General features: G+C 54.4%; 1 protein-coding gene across 2 annotated transcripts; it reads right to left on the bottom strand.

Annotated features, from left to right (window-relative positions):
- Window positions 1-1138: 1138 nt before the first annotated feature.
- Window positions 1139-18440, bottom strand: Col9a2 (collagen type IX alpha 2 chain). 2 transcript variants are annotated; one of them, XM_028886417.2, is made up of 32 exons: window positions 18211-18440; window positions 16966-17040; window positions 15654-15689; window positions 15509-15571; window positions 13794-13847; window positions 13636-13671; window positions 13516-13539; window positions 13184-13237; window positions 12785-12838; window positions 12635-12682; window positions 12449-12505; window positions 12316-12369; window positions 11791-11844; window positions 11372-11425; window positions 11225-11278; window positions 11062-11115; window positions 6682-6735; window positions 6275-6328; window positions 5993-6046; window positions 5177-5221; window positions 4737-4790; window positions 4401-4454; window positions 4135-4188; window positions 3970-4041; window positions 3805-3840; window positions 3630-3674; window positions 3515-3547; window positions 3258-3404; window positions 2956-3010; window positions 2511-2699; window positions 2155-2232; window positions 1139-1879 (listed from the first exon to the last, which is right to left on the bottom strand). In XM_028886417.2, the coding sequence occupies exons 1-32, from the start codon at window positions 18280-18282 to the stop codon at window positions 1680-1682; spliced, it is 2067 nt and encodes a 688-aa protein (XP_028742250.1). In that variant the 5' UTR covers window positions 18283-18440; the 3' UTR covers window positions 1139-1679. The 2 variants fall into 2 exon arrangements, with proteins under 2 accessions (XP_028742250.1, XP_037058805.1); XM_037202910.1 differs by lacking the exon at window positions 18211-18440 and adding an exon at window positions 17778-17968.
- Window positions 18441-18810: the final 370 nt, after the last annotated feature.

The following is an 18810-nucleotide window of genomic DNA, read 5'->3' as shown; positions in this document are numbered from 1 at the left end:
AGCCTGTAGGCATTTTCTTAATTAGTGATTGATGTGGGAAGACCCAGCCCATAATGGATGGGGCCATCCCTCGGCTGGCAGTCTCCAGTTCTATAAGACAACAGACTGTGTGAGCCATTCAGTGGTGAGGAGGGATAGGGATGAGGGTAGGGGGGGTGGGAGGGGATGGAGATATGATGACTAGCAAGCCAGTAAGCAGCTCCCCTCCATGGCTTCTGCATCAGCTCCTGCCTCCAGGTTCCTGCTCTGTCGTTGGTTCCCATCCTGACTTCCTTTGATGATGAACTCTGATGTGGAAGCCTAAACCAAACAAACCCTTTCCTTCCCAGGTTGCTTTGGTATCACAGCAATACTATTCCAGACTAAGACACTTTCTCATTTCAAAAGCTCCTGGCTGGCCAATAGAACATTGGGCCGGGGTAGACAGAGCAGATCTGAGTCAGTGCCCCTCAGCGTTTCATCAAGACCTATGTCTCCTGTCTCCCCACCACACACACACACACACACACACACACACACACACACACACGAGCTCCTGCAAGGCAACAGTCAAGTCCGCCAATCTTCCACTCCAAGCTCCCGCTCCAGAGCTAGTGGGCAGGGGCCACTGAGACAGGCCGGCGGGTGGTAGTGTGTGTGACTGGGGATGTAGCTCAGCTGGCAGAGTGCTTGCCTAATAGGCAATGCATGAAGCACTGGGTCTGATCCCCAGTGCCACAGAAAAATGGTGCGGTGGTGCACACCTGTAACCCCAGAAGTTCAAGGTCGTCTTCAGCTATATAGCAAGTTCAAGGCCAGCCTGAATACATGAGACCTGGTTGAAATGAAGGGAAAGGATAAAGGCAGGGAGAGGGAGGGGGGGAGGGAGAGAGCCCTGGCAACCCAGTCTACAAACACTACTATACAAAGAGACTTAAAGAGGTTTGCCCAAAGTTACTGGGTGGATCAACACCCCGCCTTGACCCTCTGGTTCTTACCACAGAAGTTTCTCAGGCCTGCCTACCCAGTGCTCAGGACTTAAGATGTGCCCAGATGGAGGGACCAGACTTCCCCTCCCATTTGTGAGCCCTTAGCCACTTGGCCCAAGCAGTGGAGACGACCCAGCAACAGCTTCCCATCCTCATCCACGGGAAGTCAGTTTGTAACCAAGTTGGGAACTTTTATTTACACAAAGGCCTGAGTGGGTGTGGGCGAAGGGACTGGAGAGCAGTGATATCAGAAACAAAGGAGATGGGTGTTTAAATACTCAGACGGGAGGCGGAAAGGAAATAACGGGGCTGGCCTAAGGATTGCCAACTCAGGGTCCTCACCCTCAGCAGACACCCAGTGAAAATAAGTCCAGGCAGTAAGAAGGGGAGGAGGATCATCAGAGGCCTCGGCCTACCTGCCCCGAGGGTGGGAAGGCCAGTGCAGAATGGCCTGGATGAGGGCTAGTTGGTATTCTGGGAAGAAAGGCCACCCTGTTCCCTCGGGAGTGGTGGCTCTCCAGGACTTGCTCTGTTGGCCTCACCCTTACTCCAGTGCTCTCCCTCACCGACCCCTCCCTCACTGAACTTGTCTTCAGGACCTCTGGGTTCCAAAAAAGGTCCTGAGAAATCTAGCCTCCTGGGCTGGAGCTGGGGTGCATATCCACCCAGAGGGGACCCCAGATGCTAATAGGCTCTGTCCTGGCTGGTTGCTCATGGCCCCTTGATGGACCCAGGCTCCGTGAGGCGAGCAGAGGCATAGGCTGAAGCCCCCAGGCAGGCGGCAGGCTCACAGAACCCGGGCAGCCCCACCGGACCTGGCAAGCCAGGTCGGCCAGCCACCCCTGGAGCCCCTGGGGATCCGCGGTCTCCATCCTTGCCATTGATTGCCTGGCCAGGCCGGCCGGGAAGACCTGTGAGGAGAGGCAAGACACTGGGAAATTGTTCAGGCAGGGAAAATTAGACCACAAATACCAATCCCTGAAGGAAGACACAGACACTACCCAACAGTCCCAGCTGCCAGCTCCCAGCCAGAGGCCCAAGACTCCTAGGTGCTCCGACTTGGCTGAGTGCCAGGCTTCCATGCCCCACCCCCCCACCCCCACCCCCCCGGGGGGGATGACGACCTAGGATCATTACTCTCCAAGCTCAGAGACGGAAGGGTGGCTGCACAGGACTAAGGTGTTACCTGGGATCCCTGGGGGTCCGGGCATCCCGGGGTGCCCACGTCCCATTTCTCCTTGGTCACCTTTCTCTCCACGCTTTCCTGGGGACAAAAAGGAGTGCCTTTTCCCAAACTGAGAAACATCTCTCCCACTACTTAGTTTGTTTCATACACACCCATTGCGCCAGCTCACTATTGGAGAAAGTTAGAAATGACCACAGAGGGCTGCCTAGATGAAGGGAGATCCAGATAAAATGTGGGAGATTACATATCAGATAAGGCGTATTATGGAAAGTGTCCAGTAAGAACTGACATTTCCTGTACCAAGCTGCCTTAACCCAGTCCCCCTAGCCCAGCTCCAGCCCCAGAGCAGCGCTTACCCTTGGGTCCAGTGTTGCCAATCTGACCCACTGCTCCCACGATGCCAGGAATGCCTCGGGGGCCAGGATGCCCATGGGGTCCCTGTTTGCCTGGATATCCAGGGGGCCCAGGAGGTCCTGGGGGACCCACCATTCCGGTTGCCCCCAGGGCTTCCCGCTTGGCACTCACAGCTACCTCTGCCAGTTGCTCTGAAGGGAGGAGGAGGAAGAAGGGTCTGAGATGAGCCTGGAGAAGACAGGGCATCCTGATGGCCCCTGGCCCCTAAGCTTGCAAACAGACAAGCCCCGCTTGGAGCTTCCCCAAAGTTCCACAGTTTCCGGGAAGCAGAGCTGGAATGCACACCAGGGACTCCAGACCCTCAAGCAAAGACACAGAGAGAGGCTGGTGAAGGGTGACCAGGTACTGAAATGGACTGACGGGAGGAGGCTGCAGCCCTGCCCTCACCTTGAATCATCTTCAGCACCACGTCCACGATGTGCTGCTCACTGGCAGCTCGGCCCTAAGAGCAGAGGATGAAATACATGAAGCCTTGGTTACCAGAACCAGCCCACTCCAGCAACCTGCCTCCGCACCCCGCCCCTATCTATCCCAACATTTTTGGGCACGTGTTCACACCCATTCTCTTGATCCGGGGCCAGTCATGGAGCAGCCAGAGGGCCTCTGGGAACTCCCAGCTTTGGGCAATTTTCTGCACCCCCAAGAAGATGTCCTTCCTAGAGAATCCCCTAGCCCTGGGGTCCACTCACCACTACACCTTGTCTCCCAGGTTGTCCCGGCACGCCTCGATCTCCCATCAGTCCTCGGGGTCCAGGAAGCCCCGGGTAGCCCTGCACTCCTGGAGCGCCCGCATCCCCACTGGGGCCAGGGTATCCTGGCTCTCCACGGACTCCTTGCTGCGATGGGATAGTATGGAGTGAGAAGGCATCTGGAGGGCGTGGGGAGAAAGGAGAGGGCGGGGCCAGAGGGAGAATAGCAGCCGCGTGGGAGAGGGGGAGGGGCTCACCTGTCCCTTGGGTCCCGGCTCTCCAGACTGGCCCTGCAGAAGGAGTAAGGTCAAGAAGTGGACGGGACCCCAGACCAGCCCCCTGACTTCCCGTCCCACTCCCGTGCCCGCTCACCTTCTCCCCTTTCTCACCCGGGAGGCCGGCCACCCCTGGGTCACCCTGCAGAAAGAGAACCTGGTGTCAAGCGCTGTGGTGGCGAAGATAAGGGGCGCAGGGTCTGCAGGTGTGTACAGACCCGACGCCCCAGGCACCCGACACCTGTGAGCTGGACTGGGGCGTTGGAACTCACCACTCCGCCTCGGGGACCGGTCTTCCCTGGGGAACCCTGGGAAAAGAGATCCGGGACATAGTGAAATGTCCTGTCCAGGGAAGGGAGGCCCCTAGCTCCCTGCTCGGCCCACCGCAGCCCAGACTTGGGTCCCTTTCCCGGGTGTTTTCCAGCCTCCGGTGGTACCTTATCTCCTTTGATGCCTGGCAAGCCTTGGGGTCCTGGAATTCCCGGGGGACCCTGCTCTCCCTTGGGGCCCTGAGGTGGTGGAAAAAAACAAAACAAAACAGTGAATTCAACTAAAGAACTGATCTGTGATCCCTCTGCCCCCCTCAGCTGGCCTATGCTCACCGGTCGTCCTTGAGGGCCTGGCTGTCCTACTGGTCCCCTCTCACCCTGGTCGCCCTGAAATGGAAAAAGGAGGTCACACCTGGTCTCTCCGCAGGGCCAGCCTTTTAGGTCAGATCCCGCTCTAGCAAGACAAGTGCCATCCATTCTGGTTGTCACCAGCAGGGGTCCTTCTTATTACTCTTTTTCACAGATGTTCATTTGAGGCCTTGTCAGAGAGGACCCAGTGCCAGCCGCTGCAAGGATGGGGGAGGGGAGGGACCGCTTACCTTCTGTCCCATGATGCCCTGCGGACCAATTTCTCCTCGAGGCCCTGGCTCCCCCTGGGAGGAGAAAGGAGAAGTAGCCGACCTGGTAGGACCCTCCTTCCAGCCCTGGCTCAGCCTCCCCCACCCTTGGAACAAACAGCTAGTTGACTTCAATTGAGGAGGCTGGCCCAGAAAGCAGAACCGGCTTGCTTGGGTCCATGGGACAGGACACCAGATTCAAGTCACTCCCCAGGTTTGGGCTCCATCCCGAAGTCTCGCCCTGGCCCTACACTGAGGTCAGGACCTTAGACTTAGAAAGACCAAAGCCCTCCAGCGAGAATGGAGAGGGATACTCACTTCTTTCCCTGGAGGACCAGAGATTCCAGGGAAGCCCTGCTGGCCTGGTTCACCCTGCAGGAAAACACAGTTCTCACATCAGTCCGGTAGCTGCCAGTCAGCCCTTAGCCTCAGGTAGGCCCAGGAACCCTGTGCAAAGTCTACAACCAAATAAGCAGGGAAGGGGGCAGGGTGTTCTTGATCAGATCCTCTGGGCTCCATTGCTTTTCCTGAGTTTGTTTCTCCTCTGGATTCCAGTCCATATCCCGCTTCTGCTGAGCCAGGATGAGGGAGGGGCGAGGCAGTGGCAGAGGGGAGTGTGGTCTGAGAGTCTTGTGTTTGGTCTGCTCAAGCCTTGGGTGAGAACTGGGCCTCACAATCCTTGAGTCATGCCCCACTTCTCACTCTCTGGTCCCCTTGTCCAAGTTGAACCAAGTGTCCTGGCTCAGGGGTCTCCTCACCTTGTCTCCGGGGCCTCCTTTTGTCCCAGGCTGACCCGGCACACCCTAAAGAAAAAAAGATGGTGTCCATTTCTGCCCTGGCATGGGGGGATGGGTACTTGCCACGTTTCCTCCATGTCCAATCCAGATTTTTCTCCTCCTTGTGAGAGCGAAACAATCAAAGATCGAACCCCGGTATCATGAGCTTAGCTGGCTTTTCACGCTCGCTGTGAGTCCCAGTGGCAGGGGACTGGGCTTTGGACAACGGCCTGTCTATCAGCGTCCATGTCCAGGGGAAAAGCATACAGTGAACACTAGTCTACACATGCACAAAGAAGCAGGCTTTGGCAGTCTGCGCCCTCAGGAGGGAAGAGGGTGAGCATCACAGGCTGAACTAAAAGGTGAATCAAGAAGACCAGAGACCAGCAAAGGCCTAATGGTATGGAAATAGAAAAGCCACTGTGGCGGGGCGGTGGTGGCGCACGCCTTTCATCCCAGCACTCGGGAGGCAGAGGCAGGCAGATCTCTGTGAGTTCAAGGTCAGCCTGGTCTACAGAGTGAGTTCTAGGACAGCCAGGGCTACACTGAGAAACCCTGTCTTGAAAAACAAAACAAAACAAAAATTATCCAAATGATGAGGAAGTTTACACCAGGCCAGGAGCCACGTAGGCGGCAATGAGGTGAGGGGGTGAAGGGGTCAGAGCTCAGGTGCAGATTTTGACCTCCTCAGTCTCTCGTGCCCTCACACAGAGGCAGGAAACCGAGTGACCGGCTCTCTGAGGCCCAAGAGGATCACCTTGCCTGTGGGCAGCCCTGGTAGCCTCAGTTGATACTCACCGCTAGGCCCTGGTGGCCTGGGCTTCCTGGCCGCCCCACCTGTCCTGCACTGCCCTGGAGGGACAAACAACCAGAAAGACAAATTAGAGCCCCAACCTGAGGGGGCTCATGGCTCCCACCTATGTGCAGGCAGGGAAACAGACCCAGAAGCAAGGAGGCCTGCCTGAAACACCCGGAGAGCGGCTGCTTCTGAAGCCTCTAGGATTGGTGTGACAGGGCTCACCGGCCTGAGGAGGAACAGGCCTGACCCTGGCCAGCTCCGCCAATGCTCCCGACTCTTACCTTCATGCCAGGTATGCCCGGGGTCCCATCCTTGCCATCAATGCCTGGGGGACCCTGTGCAGGAAGGAAATTCAAGGGAGACGCGTAATGGGAAGACCCATGGGGTCAAGCCACCCACCCTGTGACGTGAGCTTCTGTGACAGCTGCAGTGTGCAAGCAGAGAGGCTCTCATCACTTCAGGAACCCTAGACCTGGGGAAGGGGTGAAGAGGGACGGGCCACACCCTTCCGTTGTGTGAGTGACCGCTCGGGTGCCAAGCTCCCCACTGTTGCGCTGTGATTCCCCACTATTTGCAGGTAAAGAGGCTAAACTAAAAGAAAGCATATTTGTCCAGACCCCCAGCTTCCTCTCCATCCAGGGATGCAGACAAACTGACCAGGGCCAGGGCCTGGACGCTGGTCACTTACCGTGGTTCCCTTTGGGCCTGTTATCCCCTGGGGTCCTCGGACACCTTGGCTGCCCTGCAAGGTAGATGAGATCTGTCACCTTTAGCGTGCTGAGGCTGACTGGTCAGAGAGAACAGCACAGCTGAGACAATGGCTCCCGGGTCCCAGAGTCCTTGTGGCCTGGGCCAGACTGCAGAGGTTGAACGGAGACACTCACAAGTCTGCGTCTGCCCTGACACGAAGGGAAGCCTGTCCAGATTGGCGCAAGCACCCGGGCCAGGGAGGGCACTGCAGGGGTTCCTGGGAGCCCTGCACTCTTAGATGGCGGTCACTGAGGTAAACAGTCACCAAGAGAGATGGGCGGGCTTCATAGTGAGGGGGCATGTCTTGATTTGAATAAGAGCTATGAATAGTATGGGGAAAATTAGAAAAAGCTAAAGATGCATTAGCTACTTAGTGATGTTAGAGAATAATTGCACCCTTTGTTAATTTTCTTTGTAATTTTTAAATTACATATCTATCTATCTATCTATCTATCTATTTCCGTGGGCAGGGTCGGGACGCATGCCACAGCACACGTGGAGGTCAGAGGACAGCTTTCAGTAGTTGGTCCTCTCCTTCCGCAGCATGAATTCTGGGGAAGAACTCGGGTTGTCAGTCCGAGGGGCAAGCATCTTTACCCTCTGAGCCATCTCTCCAGCCCTCTTTCTCCAGCCCTTACAATAACATGATTCTGTGAGGAAACGTCTTTAATTTGTAGAGATTCATTCAGAAATGTGTGGAGGCAAATGAGATGAGCCAAGGACCTCTTGAAAATGTCAGAGCAAAGTGTCAACCAGTGAAGGATGGGGGGGAGAGGGGCAGGGAAGGAAGTGGAGGGGACAGGGAAGGAGGTGGGGGGACAGGGAAGGAAGTGGGGGGGACAGAGAAGGAAGTGGGGGGACAAGGAAGGAAATGGGGGACAGGGAAGGTGGTGGTGGACAGGGAAGGAGGTGGGGGACAGGGAAGGAGGTGGGGGGACAGGGAAGGAGGTGGGGGGACAGGGAAGGAAGTGGAGGGGACAGGGAAGGAAGTGAGGGGACAGGGAAGGAAGTGGGGGGACAGGGAAGGAAGTGGAGGGGACAGGGAAGGAAGTGGGGCACAGGGAAGGAGGTGGGGGACAGGGAAGGAGGTGGGGGACAGGGAAGGAAGTGGGGGGACAGGGAAGAAGGTGGGGGACAGGGAAGGAGGTGGGGGACAGGGAAGGAGGTGGGGGACAGGGAAGGAGGTGGGGGGACAGGGTAGGAGGTGGAGGACAGGGAAGGAAGTGGGGGGGACAGGGAAGGAGGTGGGGGACAGGGAAGGAGGTGTAGGTGGGAGGGGAAAGAGGTGTAGAGAAGGCTGTTGTGGCTAAGCTCCCTGTAGTGGTCTCTCTACTTTTCTATGTATTTTAAAACTTGCATTAAAAATAGTTTAACTGAAATTCTGCTTGTGGTTTATTTTTTCCCCAAAAAAATCAGCTGTCTTTATTTATGTTTTTCATTCTGTTAATGTAACACAAATTTCCTTTCTACCTTAATCTCACTCCCCAGTTAACAATCCACATCTTAGAAGTTACCCACAACAGTCAAGGGCCCTTTGTTTACCATGTTAGGAAATAATACCTTATACTAGGTGGTGACTTAAGTACTCCGTCACCACTATAAACAGTGACACAAAAATTACCTTTACCACACACACACACACACACTCCTTTACAGATGTCATTTTGCCCGATTTAAGAGCTGGTGAGATGGCTCCGTGGGTAAATTATTTGCCGTGAAAGTCTGATGACCTGGGTTTGTTTCCAGAATTCTCAGATAGACGGAGAGAACTACTGACTCCTGTTAAGTTGTCCTCTGACCCCGGTATGCATACTGAGGCACGTCTGTGCACATACACAACACACACACACACACACACACACACACACACACACACACACACACTCTACTACTACTACTACTAATAGATTTCTAAATTTGATTAAAATATTGGGCCAAGTGTGGTAGCACATACCTTTAATAATAGCACTCAGGAGGCAGAGGCAGGTGACTATCCATGAGTTTGAGGCCAGCCTGGTTCTACATATCAAGTTCCAGGACATTCAAGACTATTATATAGAGATCTTGTCTCAAAAAACAATTTTATTTTTTTAATTTATTTTATTTATGTATTTTTTAAAGTATGAGTGCTCTGTCTGCATGTATGCCAGCGAGAGCTTCAGATCTCATTATAGATGGTTGTGAGCCACCATGTGGTTGCTGGGAATTGAACTCAGAACTTTTGGAAGAGCAGCCAGTGCTCTTAACCACTGAGCCATCTCTCCAGACCTCAAAAAAATTTATTAAATGTAATCATTTTTGGTTTGTTTGTTCTTTAAGACAGGGTCTCTCTCTATAGCCTGGTTGTACTGGAACTCACTCTATAAAACAGGTTGGCCTTGAACTCACAGAGATCTGCCGACATCTGCCTCCCAAGTGCTGAGATTAAAGGCATGTGATACTACTGCCTGGCCTAAACATAATAATTTTTAAAGATAAAATTAAGGGCTGGGCGGTGGTGGTGCACACCTTTAATCCCAGCACTCAAGAGGCAGAGGCAGGCGGATCTCTGTGAGTTTGAGGCCAGCCTGGGCTACAGAGCGAGATCTAGGACAGGCAACAAAACTACACAGAGAAACTCTGTCTTGAAAAACCAAAAAAAAAAAAAAAAAAAGATAAAATTAAGGTAGAATTACTAGGTCAAAGATGCACATTTGAATTCTTATAGATACTTTCAAAGTGTCCTTTAAATGGGGTATACCAATTAACCCTCTGTGGTGACACAGGGAAGTAGATAATGTTCCATTAAACCCACTCTATCTAGGTTTTCCACTCACCAAGCCACTGAAATTACAGTTTCCACAAATGACCTTGCTCTTGCTAAATGTAATGGTCACTTTGTACCACATGTATTCAGAATGCCCAAGGTGGCCAGAAGAAGGTGTTGGATCCCCTAGAACTGGAGTTATAAAAGGTTATGAGCAGCCATGTGGGTACTGGGACTTGAACTTGGGTCCTCTGAAGAGCAACAAGTGCTCTTAACTGTTGAACCATCTCTCTGGCCCTCAGCCCCTTTTTAAAAAGACATGGTCTCACTGTGTAGCTGAAAGTGAACTGGAACTCACTGTGGAGACCAGGTTGCCTTTGAACTCACAAAGATCCACCTGTCTCTGCCTTCCAAATTCTGGGATTAAATGTGTGCACCACCATGCCAAGCTCGTGTATTTTTAATTTCAAAAAAATGATCTGCCAATTCTGTACATGTATGTAATGTATTTTGGTCCCTCACAATTCCTATCACCACCGCCCTCCTCTGCTGAACCCCTCCTTCTTCTCAGTGAGTTCCCCCTTACTCTTAGGCCTTTTATTTGTTTGGTGGTATTACTATTATTAGCGTGCGTGTGCGTGCATGCGTGCGTGCGTGCGTGCGTGCGTGCGTGTGTGTGTGTGTGTGTGTGTGTGTGTGTGTGTGTTAGGGAACACGCACGTCCTATAGCACTTGTGTGAAGATCAGAAGACAACTCTGTGAAGTGGCTTCTTCTCCTTCCTTCCCCCTTTAGGTGGGTTCCAGGATCTGAACTCAGGCCACCGCCATCCCGTTTTTGGTGAGAGTTGCTGTTGTAGGTGCGTAGGTGGGGATTATTTACTAGAATATGGGCAACTTACTAGCGGCTGCCACACTGAAGAAAATAACTCCTCCTCCCTAGGCAGCCATGCAGGCTCCCCAAGCCCCTCACACGCTGCTCAGTTTTCTGTGATTTTTAAAACTGCTCAGAAAGCCAAGAGTGGCAGGACACGCCTTTAATCCCAGCATTAGAGAGACAGAGACAGATCTCTGTGAGTTCTAGGACAGCCTGCTCTACATAGGGAGTTCCAGGACAGCCAGGGCTATGTAGAGAGACCCTGTCTCAAAACAAGCAAACAAAAAAAAAACAAATAAACAAACACCCCTGCTCAGAAAAAGGGTCTATGAATCAGAAGGAAAGAAGGAAGTAAGAGGTAAGTGACTGTGGTAGAGGCCTGGGGATCCAGACCAAATCCCATTAGTTCTGTGGTTAATTTGCTGGAATTTCATTGTCTGGCCCCAGTGTCGGCAACAGGACTGAATTCCAAGGCTTCTAGTGAAGTCTGAACACAGCAAGCTAAACGGGTTCTCAGCACAGGTCATCAGACACCCCCCCACACACACACACCCAGAAGTCACCCCCATTCAAACTGCCAGGCACACACACACACACACACACACACACACACACACACACAGTAGCCTTGATGGAGCTGATCCCTTCCCAGTACTCTCCAGGGGTTCTCACCAGATGAGGGGTGCCTGAGAACTTACCACATCCCCCTTCTCACCAGCTCGGCCTGGTGGCCCCCTGGGGCCTTCTTCACCCTGGCATGAAGGAGACAAGAGTCCAAGTCTCATGATCCCATGAAGACCACCACCCACTTTGAAGCCATAAACCTCTGGAGTAAGGGCCTGGGGACAGGAGCAGGCTTACCGGTGGCCCAGCAGCCCCCACGGAGCCCACCATGCCTTTGTATCCACGAGGACCCTGGGGAAAGGAAAAGATTGTGTCAGTCTGGGTTGGACTCAGAAGGCCAGAGTACTGGTCCCAGCAACTCTTGAAGGACACCCATAGACTCACCATCTCTCCCTTAGGTCCTGCCATGCCTGGGTAGCCCCTGGTGCCCTGGGGACCCTGTCGAGAACAAACAGACAAACAAATGCCAGTGAAGACAGCTGCCTTTTTGACCCCCATCCCTTTTCACGATGCCCCTTTGAAATGCACAGTGTCCATATCTCCTGTTGTACAAAGTTGCTCAGATGTAGAGAGGAACCTCCCAGGGGCACTTAAAGAAACAATGGAAGGCCTGGACCTTAGGCAGGCCTTCTGGTGGGCAGCCTTGGTCCAGTCCACTCTATCCAAGCAGCCAGTCTGTCTCTCACCCCACCCAGGCACTCCCAGCCAGACACAGATTTCTTTTATAGAGGCCAAAGCAGGTGAATAGCCCCATTAAAGGGCCCCCAGGATGATAAAGGGCATAACAGTAAGGTGTTTCTTACCGGTGGTCCAGGAATGCCTTGTTCTCCAGAGGCACCCACATCTCCCTTGGGGCCCTAAGAGCAAGAAAGAGCTGTCAGACTGACAGGTAAATACAAGACAAACAGACACCAGCAACCTTTCCCAACAGAGACAGCCAGGCAGAGCAATTAGAAACCACAATGTCCCAGATCACATGAAAAAAGGACTCAACAAGAGACTCATTGGGTCAGGCAGTGGTGGCGCACGCCTTTAATCCCAGCACTCCAGAGGCAGAGGCAGGTGGATCTCTGTGAGTTTGAGGCCAGACTGGTCTACAGAGTGAATTCCAGGACAGCCAGGGCTGCACAGAGAAAATGTGTCTTGAAAAAACAAAAAAAGGGCGGGGGGACCATTGGTGTGTAACATTGGCCTCCTGCCTCCCAGCTCAAGGATCTGTCCCTTGGACCCATAGGGACAGGGAAGGGATGAAGAATGAGGCAGATCTCTGTAGGATTGTCTCCCCATAATCCTCCCCCTCATGCCTGGCCCTTAGCCCTCATACTCACCGGCTTCCCCTGGCGACCAGGATCACCCAGAATCCCTCGTTTGCCTGGATGCCCCTGAAGAGAAGGAGGGAACTCAGCCCCAGGTCGCCTCCAAGCACCCGTTCCACCCTCCCAGGACAAGCCACCTCCTCACCTTCACTCCTTGCAGGCCCTGGGGGCCTTTCACACCAGCTGGACAGTTGGTTGGACACTGGAAAGAAAATTCTATAAGGCCAGAGGTCTCTTGCCTGGCCAGGGCCAGCTGAGCAATGCTTCCCAGGACTCCCTTCCCATCTCCCACTGAAGGCCCTTGTCAGTCTCTCCAGACCCTGTCCCTCACCAGGAAATCTGCACTCCCTTCCAGGCCCTGGATGGTTCCTGGTCGGCCCTGAGAGGAGATACATAAGAATGAGACAAGACCTGACCCATCTCCACTGCATGCCATTTCCTCAGGAACACACGGCCATTCAGGAGGGCTGAGGACACTCACCGGTTTCCCAGGGGGTCCTGGGGGCCCTGATGGTCCCTCTGGTCCTGGGTCCCCCTGGAAACAAGAAGAGCCCAAGTCACAACACCATCCTGCCTGCCCCAGTCTGTCCTGGTCTTCCTCCACTTCCTACCACTGTTCCATCCCTGCCGCCCTTTGGGGGCGTCTCCAGAGAGCTGTCACAGTAAGGAGATCCAGGACATGGGCAGGTGGCACCAGCCCTGAGCCTCCCAGGAGGATCTTGCTGCAGTCCCAGGTTCAGCAGGAGAGGGTTCTGCCCCAGGCCTGGAGGAGCACCTCATGAGCCAGGAGCAACCCAGAAACTCCCAGAAAGCCTGCCCCAGACTGCCAGCCTAGGCATGCAGAGCAAGGGGCAGAGTTGGAGGGTCAGTAGGCTCTCACCTTGGGGCCTGGGGTTCCAATCTCACCAGGGAGGCCAATGGGTCCAGGTGGTCCCTGTAGGGCAGAGAGGCAGTGTTCTGGGATGCCTCACTAGGTCAGCCACCTTAGATAGGAAGGTAGGGACAGGCACCAAAAGTCTCTTCTCCACATGACTATTCAAACAATCCCAGAGAGACCAGATTGCAGGACTAGAAGGACCAAACTATTCCAGGCTCAGCAAGCTGCCTATTCGCGGCACCAGCACAGCACGCAGGTCATTCCTCAGGATGGGGACTTCCCCTAGAAGTCCTCCTCTCCCTCCCCAGCTCCCTGCCCCACCCCCTAGAACTTACGGGAGGGCCAGCAAAACCGGGGCCCTGCAATAGAAATCAAGGAAATCAGATTCACGCCTCCCCTCCGCACGTCTTCCCATCCTCAGAGGGTCCCTCCACACCCTTGCAGGTGCTACTCACCGGCAGGCCAGGGGGCCCTGGGAGGCCAGGCTGACCCTGCAGGAGGAATAGGGGAGACTCAGAGGCTGGAGTCTCCTGGGGTCCATACCTCCCTCTTCTGTAGTGCCTCCAAACTCCGACCTTAATTTGTTTTCAATGAGCACCCAGCAGCCACTTACCTTGACTCCAGGGGTCCCCATGGGTCCAGGCTCTCCCTTGGCGCCCATTAAACCCTGGGGAAGAAAGAGATGGTAGGATTGTTGAGGCGCACCTACCCTTAGCTCACAGGGAAGGACAAGTCTAGGGGACCCATTAGGCTTCCCATACTGCCTGGAGGCCTGGGGACCTTAACTTCCCCTTCCTCTCTTTTAAAAGAAATCCTGGGAGGCAGGCAAAACCATTATTCTGCTTTTAAAATTTATTTATTTATTTATTATGTATGCAGTATTCTGTCTACATGTATGCCTGCAGGTCAGAAGAGGGCGCCAGATCTCATTACAGATCATTGTGAGCCACCATGCAGTTGCTGGGAATTGGACTCAAGATCTCCGGAAGAACAGCCAGTGCTCTTAACTGCTGAGCCACCTCTCCAGCCCTTATTTTGATTATTTTTGAGACAGAGTTTCTCTGTGTAGCGCTGGAACTTGCTCTGTAGACCAGGCTGGCCTGGAACTCAGAGATCCACTTGCCTCTGTCTTCTGAGTGCAGGGGTTAAAGGTGTGCGCAACCATGCCTGGCAATTATCCTTTTGTTGTGTTGTTGAGTTGGTAGCTTCCAACTCACTATGTACCCAAAGATGACTTGAACTTCTGACTCTCTTTCCCCCACCTCCTGAGTGCTGGACTTAGAGATGTGTACTACCATGCCCAGATGCTAGCACCCCACCATTGAACTACACTCTCAACCCAATTACCCTCCTTTAAGAGATTAGAAACTAAGACTCCAAGACCTGTGGGCTCAGCCTCACTCCTCACAGTTCGAGTCTAGGCTACCCCGACATGGACCTGGACTGGTGATGTGCTCAATGTCTGCTCTCGGCAACTTCTGAAAGCCTTCCTTTCCTCATTTGCAAATGAATTCACACCTTTAGCTCTCTGGGCAGACATAAGCACTGACTCACTGGAGTGAGGCAGTGTGGTTTGTAATCTTTGCAGGGTACGGATGAGGAGTTTAAAGAGGCCCTGTTGTCTGCAGCCCTGGCCACACCCCTTGAATCAGCAGACCAGGCAAAGCTCAAAGAGGTTTCTCTTACCCCCCATCTTTCAGAACCTGCCCATGTACTTCCACCAAATAACTGTCCCCACCTCCCTGAGACTGTCAGTCCTCAGGAATTTGTGGCTTTGAGGTCCCTGGGAACTCTGTAATGATGTACCTTCCCTGAGATGCCCAGGAACTGCAGAGGGGATAAGCAAGGCAATGGGGTGGGGGTGAGGGTGAGGGGGTAGGGATGAGGGGTGGAGGTGAGGGGGTGGGGTAAGGGTGTGGGGATGAGGGGGTGAGGGTGTGGGGGTGAGGGTGAGGGGGTAGGGATGAGGGGGTGGGGGTGAGGGGTGGGGGTGAGGGGGTGGGGGTGAGGGAGTGAGGGGGTGGGGGTGAGGGGGTGGGGAGCGCAGACAGGACACACAAAGACAGTGCAGTCTCTGGAGACACGAGACTGAGTCCTCACAGACAGGTGGGACAGTCCTGCAGCTCACAGAAAGCAAAGCCCCTTCTCTGGCTCCCAGTTGCCAGAGATCCACGGCTTCCAGTCAGGGTAGATAGGAGATGAGACTGAGGTCACAGCTGTGCGGAAAGAGGCCTGAATGGCCAGAGAGCTGCCATCTTGCTACCCTTCCAACAAGACATGCACGAAGAAGCCAGAATCACGAGACTCTCCCCAGCCTCAGGTACTCACATCCACGCCGGGCTTCCCATCTGGCCCATCCGGCCCGGGTTTGCCAGGCTCTCCTTTGGATCCCTTGAAATTAGAAGCAGAGCGTATTAGGCAGAGGGCAGCAAGTGCTGGGAGAGTCAAAGGTCAAAGAAAAAAAAGCACTCACCGGAGGACCAACTTTTCCTGGAGGCCCCTTGTCACCCTGCAAGATACAAGCCAAGCTAATAAGACAGCATCTATGGCTCACGCTTCCCCAAGTACGTGCAGACAAGTCCGGCCGATGGTCTCAGAGCCTTCTCCTCCCTTGTGCTGAGATTTGCACTTTTTTAAAACAGCTCCCTTTGCTCAAAACAAACAACATTCAGCTGAGCACAGGCCTTAGTTCCAGCACTCGGGAAGCAGAGACACGTGTAAGCCTGTGAGTTCAAGGCCAGCCTAGTCTAACAGTGAATTTCAGGACAGCCAGGGCTACTTAAAGAGACCTTGTCTAAATGAAATGAAATGAAAACCAAACCAAGTATAAGTGTGTCAACATGAAGCCCGCTGAGAGGCGCATTTAGTCAAGTAGATTTTAGACATGCTGGTGTTGGTAAGGTACTAGCTTTGAAGTCCCCGGGGTTCAAGTTAGTTGAGAGAACTGATGCATTAAGCAAGCGACAAATAATTTTTTAAAAGGCTTTTAGAGAAAGCTGAAGGGGAGGGAAATGAGGTGGGTAGCGACTCTCAGTCACGAAAGCCAGAGACGGCGGCAGAGGCAAGGATCGAGGGGGCCTGCAAGGGGAGAGATTCAAAATGTTCTCAAGAAAAGGATCTCTTTTCCATGTGACAAAGGACCCTTGGTGGGAGACTGGCATGGCCATGGAGTCAGATTTAGCCCCAGAGAGGCCCCCGAGAATTCCGGAGCCTGCAGCAGCCAGAGCCTGGCTGGAGTCCAGCGCCCTGCGTTTGGGGGTGGGGGCACCAGACTGAATAGAAGTCTGTCCAAACGGTAAACATCCCGCCCCGACCTCCTGGGGGAGCCTCCAGAATGAGGTGGTTAACCCTCAGCACGCTAGGAGAGCAGAGGACAAGCCCCGCGGATTCTAAGCCGGGAGCTAAAGCAAAAGAGGAGATGGGAATGTGGCCCCAGCAGACAGCAGTCTACACGAGGCTCCTCCGCTACCTTAAAGAAGTGCTCATGTGTCAGGAGACAGCGTGAGGGTTAAGAGGAGGAAGGGAGGAAGGGGGATGAGGACACGCTGTGAGCTGAGGCCAGCGACAGAACAGCAGGCCCTTGTTGCAGGGTGGCTATGACAGACTCTGCATTTCAGGGCTGGTTTGGGATTTTCACAGAACAAACGAGCTCCTTGTGGTCTCTGCAGGCGCCGCCTGCTGGCAACAGGGGGTGCTCAACTTCCAGGTGTCCCCACCCCTGCGCTCACAAAGTTCTCCTCTGTGGACAGCCTTCCTTCCGCTCAAGTCTGAAGTTAGATACTCACGTCGATGCCATCAGAACCAGGCACTCCTGGTGGCCCTGGTGGCCCTGGAGGACCCGGCTCGCCCGGCGGACCTCTCTGAAAACACACACAAGAATGCAGCCCTCAGACAGTGAGCAGAACTGGGTTCCCGGGGGCTGCTGGAAACCCTGAAAGTGAAGGTGACTAAGGGCGGCAACTCCCCAAGGAAACGGAACTCCATGGGGCGTTTGTTGTGCAGCTACTGTGTACCAGGTATTGTGTGGCATCACACTCATTATCTTATTAACTGCTCAGAGCTGTCGGGGGTACTATGGGGGTGATAGGCTGAGGATGAAGAAACACACAGAAAGATTAACGGTAAGTGGTCACAGAGTGAATGCACCCTAGGTCGGCCGACCTCTTCCCCTGGACCACACTCTTCTTGCACTGTCGTGGTGGGAAATAGATGAAGATACCATTCGCTCAAATCACAGATGATGTGAGGTGGTGCCTGGCCCTCGGTGACTGGCACTTGGAACTATTATTGTTTTCCAACCAACAACAGATACAGCGGTGAATGAACACCTCTCCCTCGTCCCCCGGTGTGGGTTAGATGCCCGCAGAAGAAGGGAAGCTGGGACCCTTCTCACTTGGTCCTCCCTGAGGTGGTCCTCGTAATGGGCCAGCCCAGAGTCAGGAAGATGTCCCACTGGCGCCAGGTACCCTCCCCAGGTCAAGAAGTGCCAGACTGGCTCCCCATAGGCAAGCTGCACCCCACAACCAACATCACCTGGCACGGGGGTCGGGGGACCACATCAAGCCAAGGTCCCCGTTAGGTCCCACTCGAAGCATACCTTTCCCAGCCCCCAGCCGTCCCTCTGAAGTGAGACGGGAGCTCACAAGTCGGAGATGCAGAGGGGCCACAGGGAAGTCTGGCTGGAGCCCGGGCCCCTTAGGAGGCTCCGGGGGCGGAGGCTCCGCTGTCGACTGAATGGCCACCATTGTCTCCACCACCACCTGGGCTCTCCCTGTTGCCAGGACCCTGCGCCAGCTCCGGCCCGACGCTGTCTCTCTCAGGCAAGGCCGAGCATCCCGGGACAGGGTCGCTTTGGCTCCAGGGCTGGTCCATCTCCCCTCACTGCCCGCTGCCGTATGCACCCTCCCAACGACTCTGTCCTCAGCTGCCCCTCAGGCTACAGACGCACTAGAGCAGGTCCCAAAACTCCTGGATCCTAAACCCAAGTTCTGCACCCAGGACTCCGGTGCCAAAGAGGCGGCAGGACTTACGATCTGAGCCAGGGCGAGTCCCAGCACCTGGAGGAAAATGACCAGGCCGCGGGGCGTGGGAGCGGTGGTCATGGCGAGCAGCGGGTTCGGGAGCGAGGAAGCGAGGTCCACGCACGCACAGGCAGCAGGGACTGCTTTCTGAGCCACGGACCTCCTGAATACGCGGCGGGGGCGGGGCAGGGACCCACAGGCCTGTCACCTGAGAGCCCTGTGGGAAGGAGGAGTCCAGCTCCTCCCGGCCAGGGGCGGGTCTTCTGTGCCCACCCTAGGGCCTCATTCTGAGCTTGACTGGAGGCGCCAGCAAGGAAGTCCCAGAAGCATCCTGGAATGCAGGACCAACAACGATGACCCACTTTCTCTGTGAAAAGACAGAAGGCCATCGAAGTCCCTTCCCACCCTGCCCTCCAGGATCAACACCTTTCTCCTGATCGGCAGCCTGGTCCATTACTCTAGCCTGGGTCCTCTATCCTCCGGAGCCCAGGCTCACCGTTCTGCACACCTGGCCAGGACCCCACCCTACTGGGTCCTTTCTAACTGGCTTGGTCCTTTTCACAGACAAATGGGTCCCTGCCATATTAAAACACACCAAAATCTTTCCTG

Source organism: Peromyscus leucopus, chromosome 2, assembly GCF_004664715.2.
Source record: "Peromyscus leucopus breed LL Stock chromosome 2, UCI_PerLeu_2.1, whole genome shotgun sequence".
NCBI lineage: Eukaryota > Metazoa > Chordata > Mammalia > Rodentia > Cricetidae > Peromyscus > Peromyscus leucopus.
This window is presented reverse-complemented; position numbering and strand designations above follow the sequence as displayed.

What these genes read in the sequence shown, in the direction of transcription:
- Col9a2 (XM_028886417.2), bottom strand. Translation starts at nt 18,282, where the DNA reads ATGACCACCGCTCCCACGCCCCGCGGCCTGGTCATTTTCCTCCAGGTG. An exon ending in AGGGCCTGCAAGGAGTGAAG is followed by an intron (nt 12,370 to 12,448) that starts GTGAGGAGGTGG and finishes CCTTCTCTTCAG; the next exon opens with GGGCATCCAGGCAAACGAGG. An exon ending in AAGGAGGCCCCGGAGACAAG is followed by an intron (nt 4,791 to 5,176) that starts GTGAGGAGACCC and finishes GTTTTCCTGCAG; the next exon opens with GGTGAACCAGGCCAGCAGGG.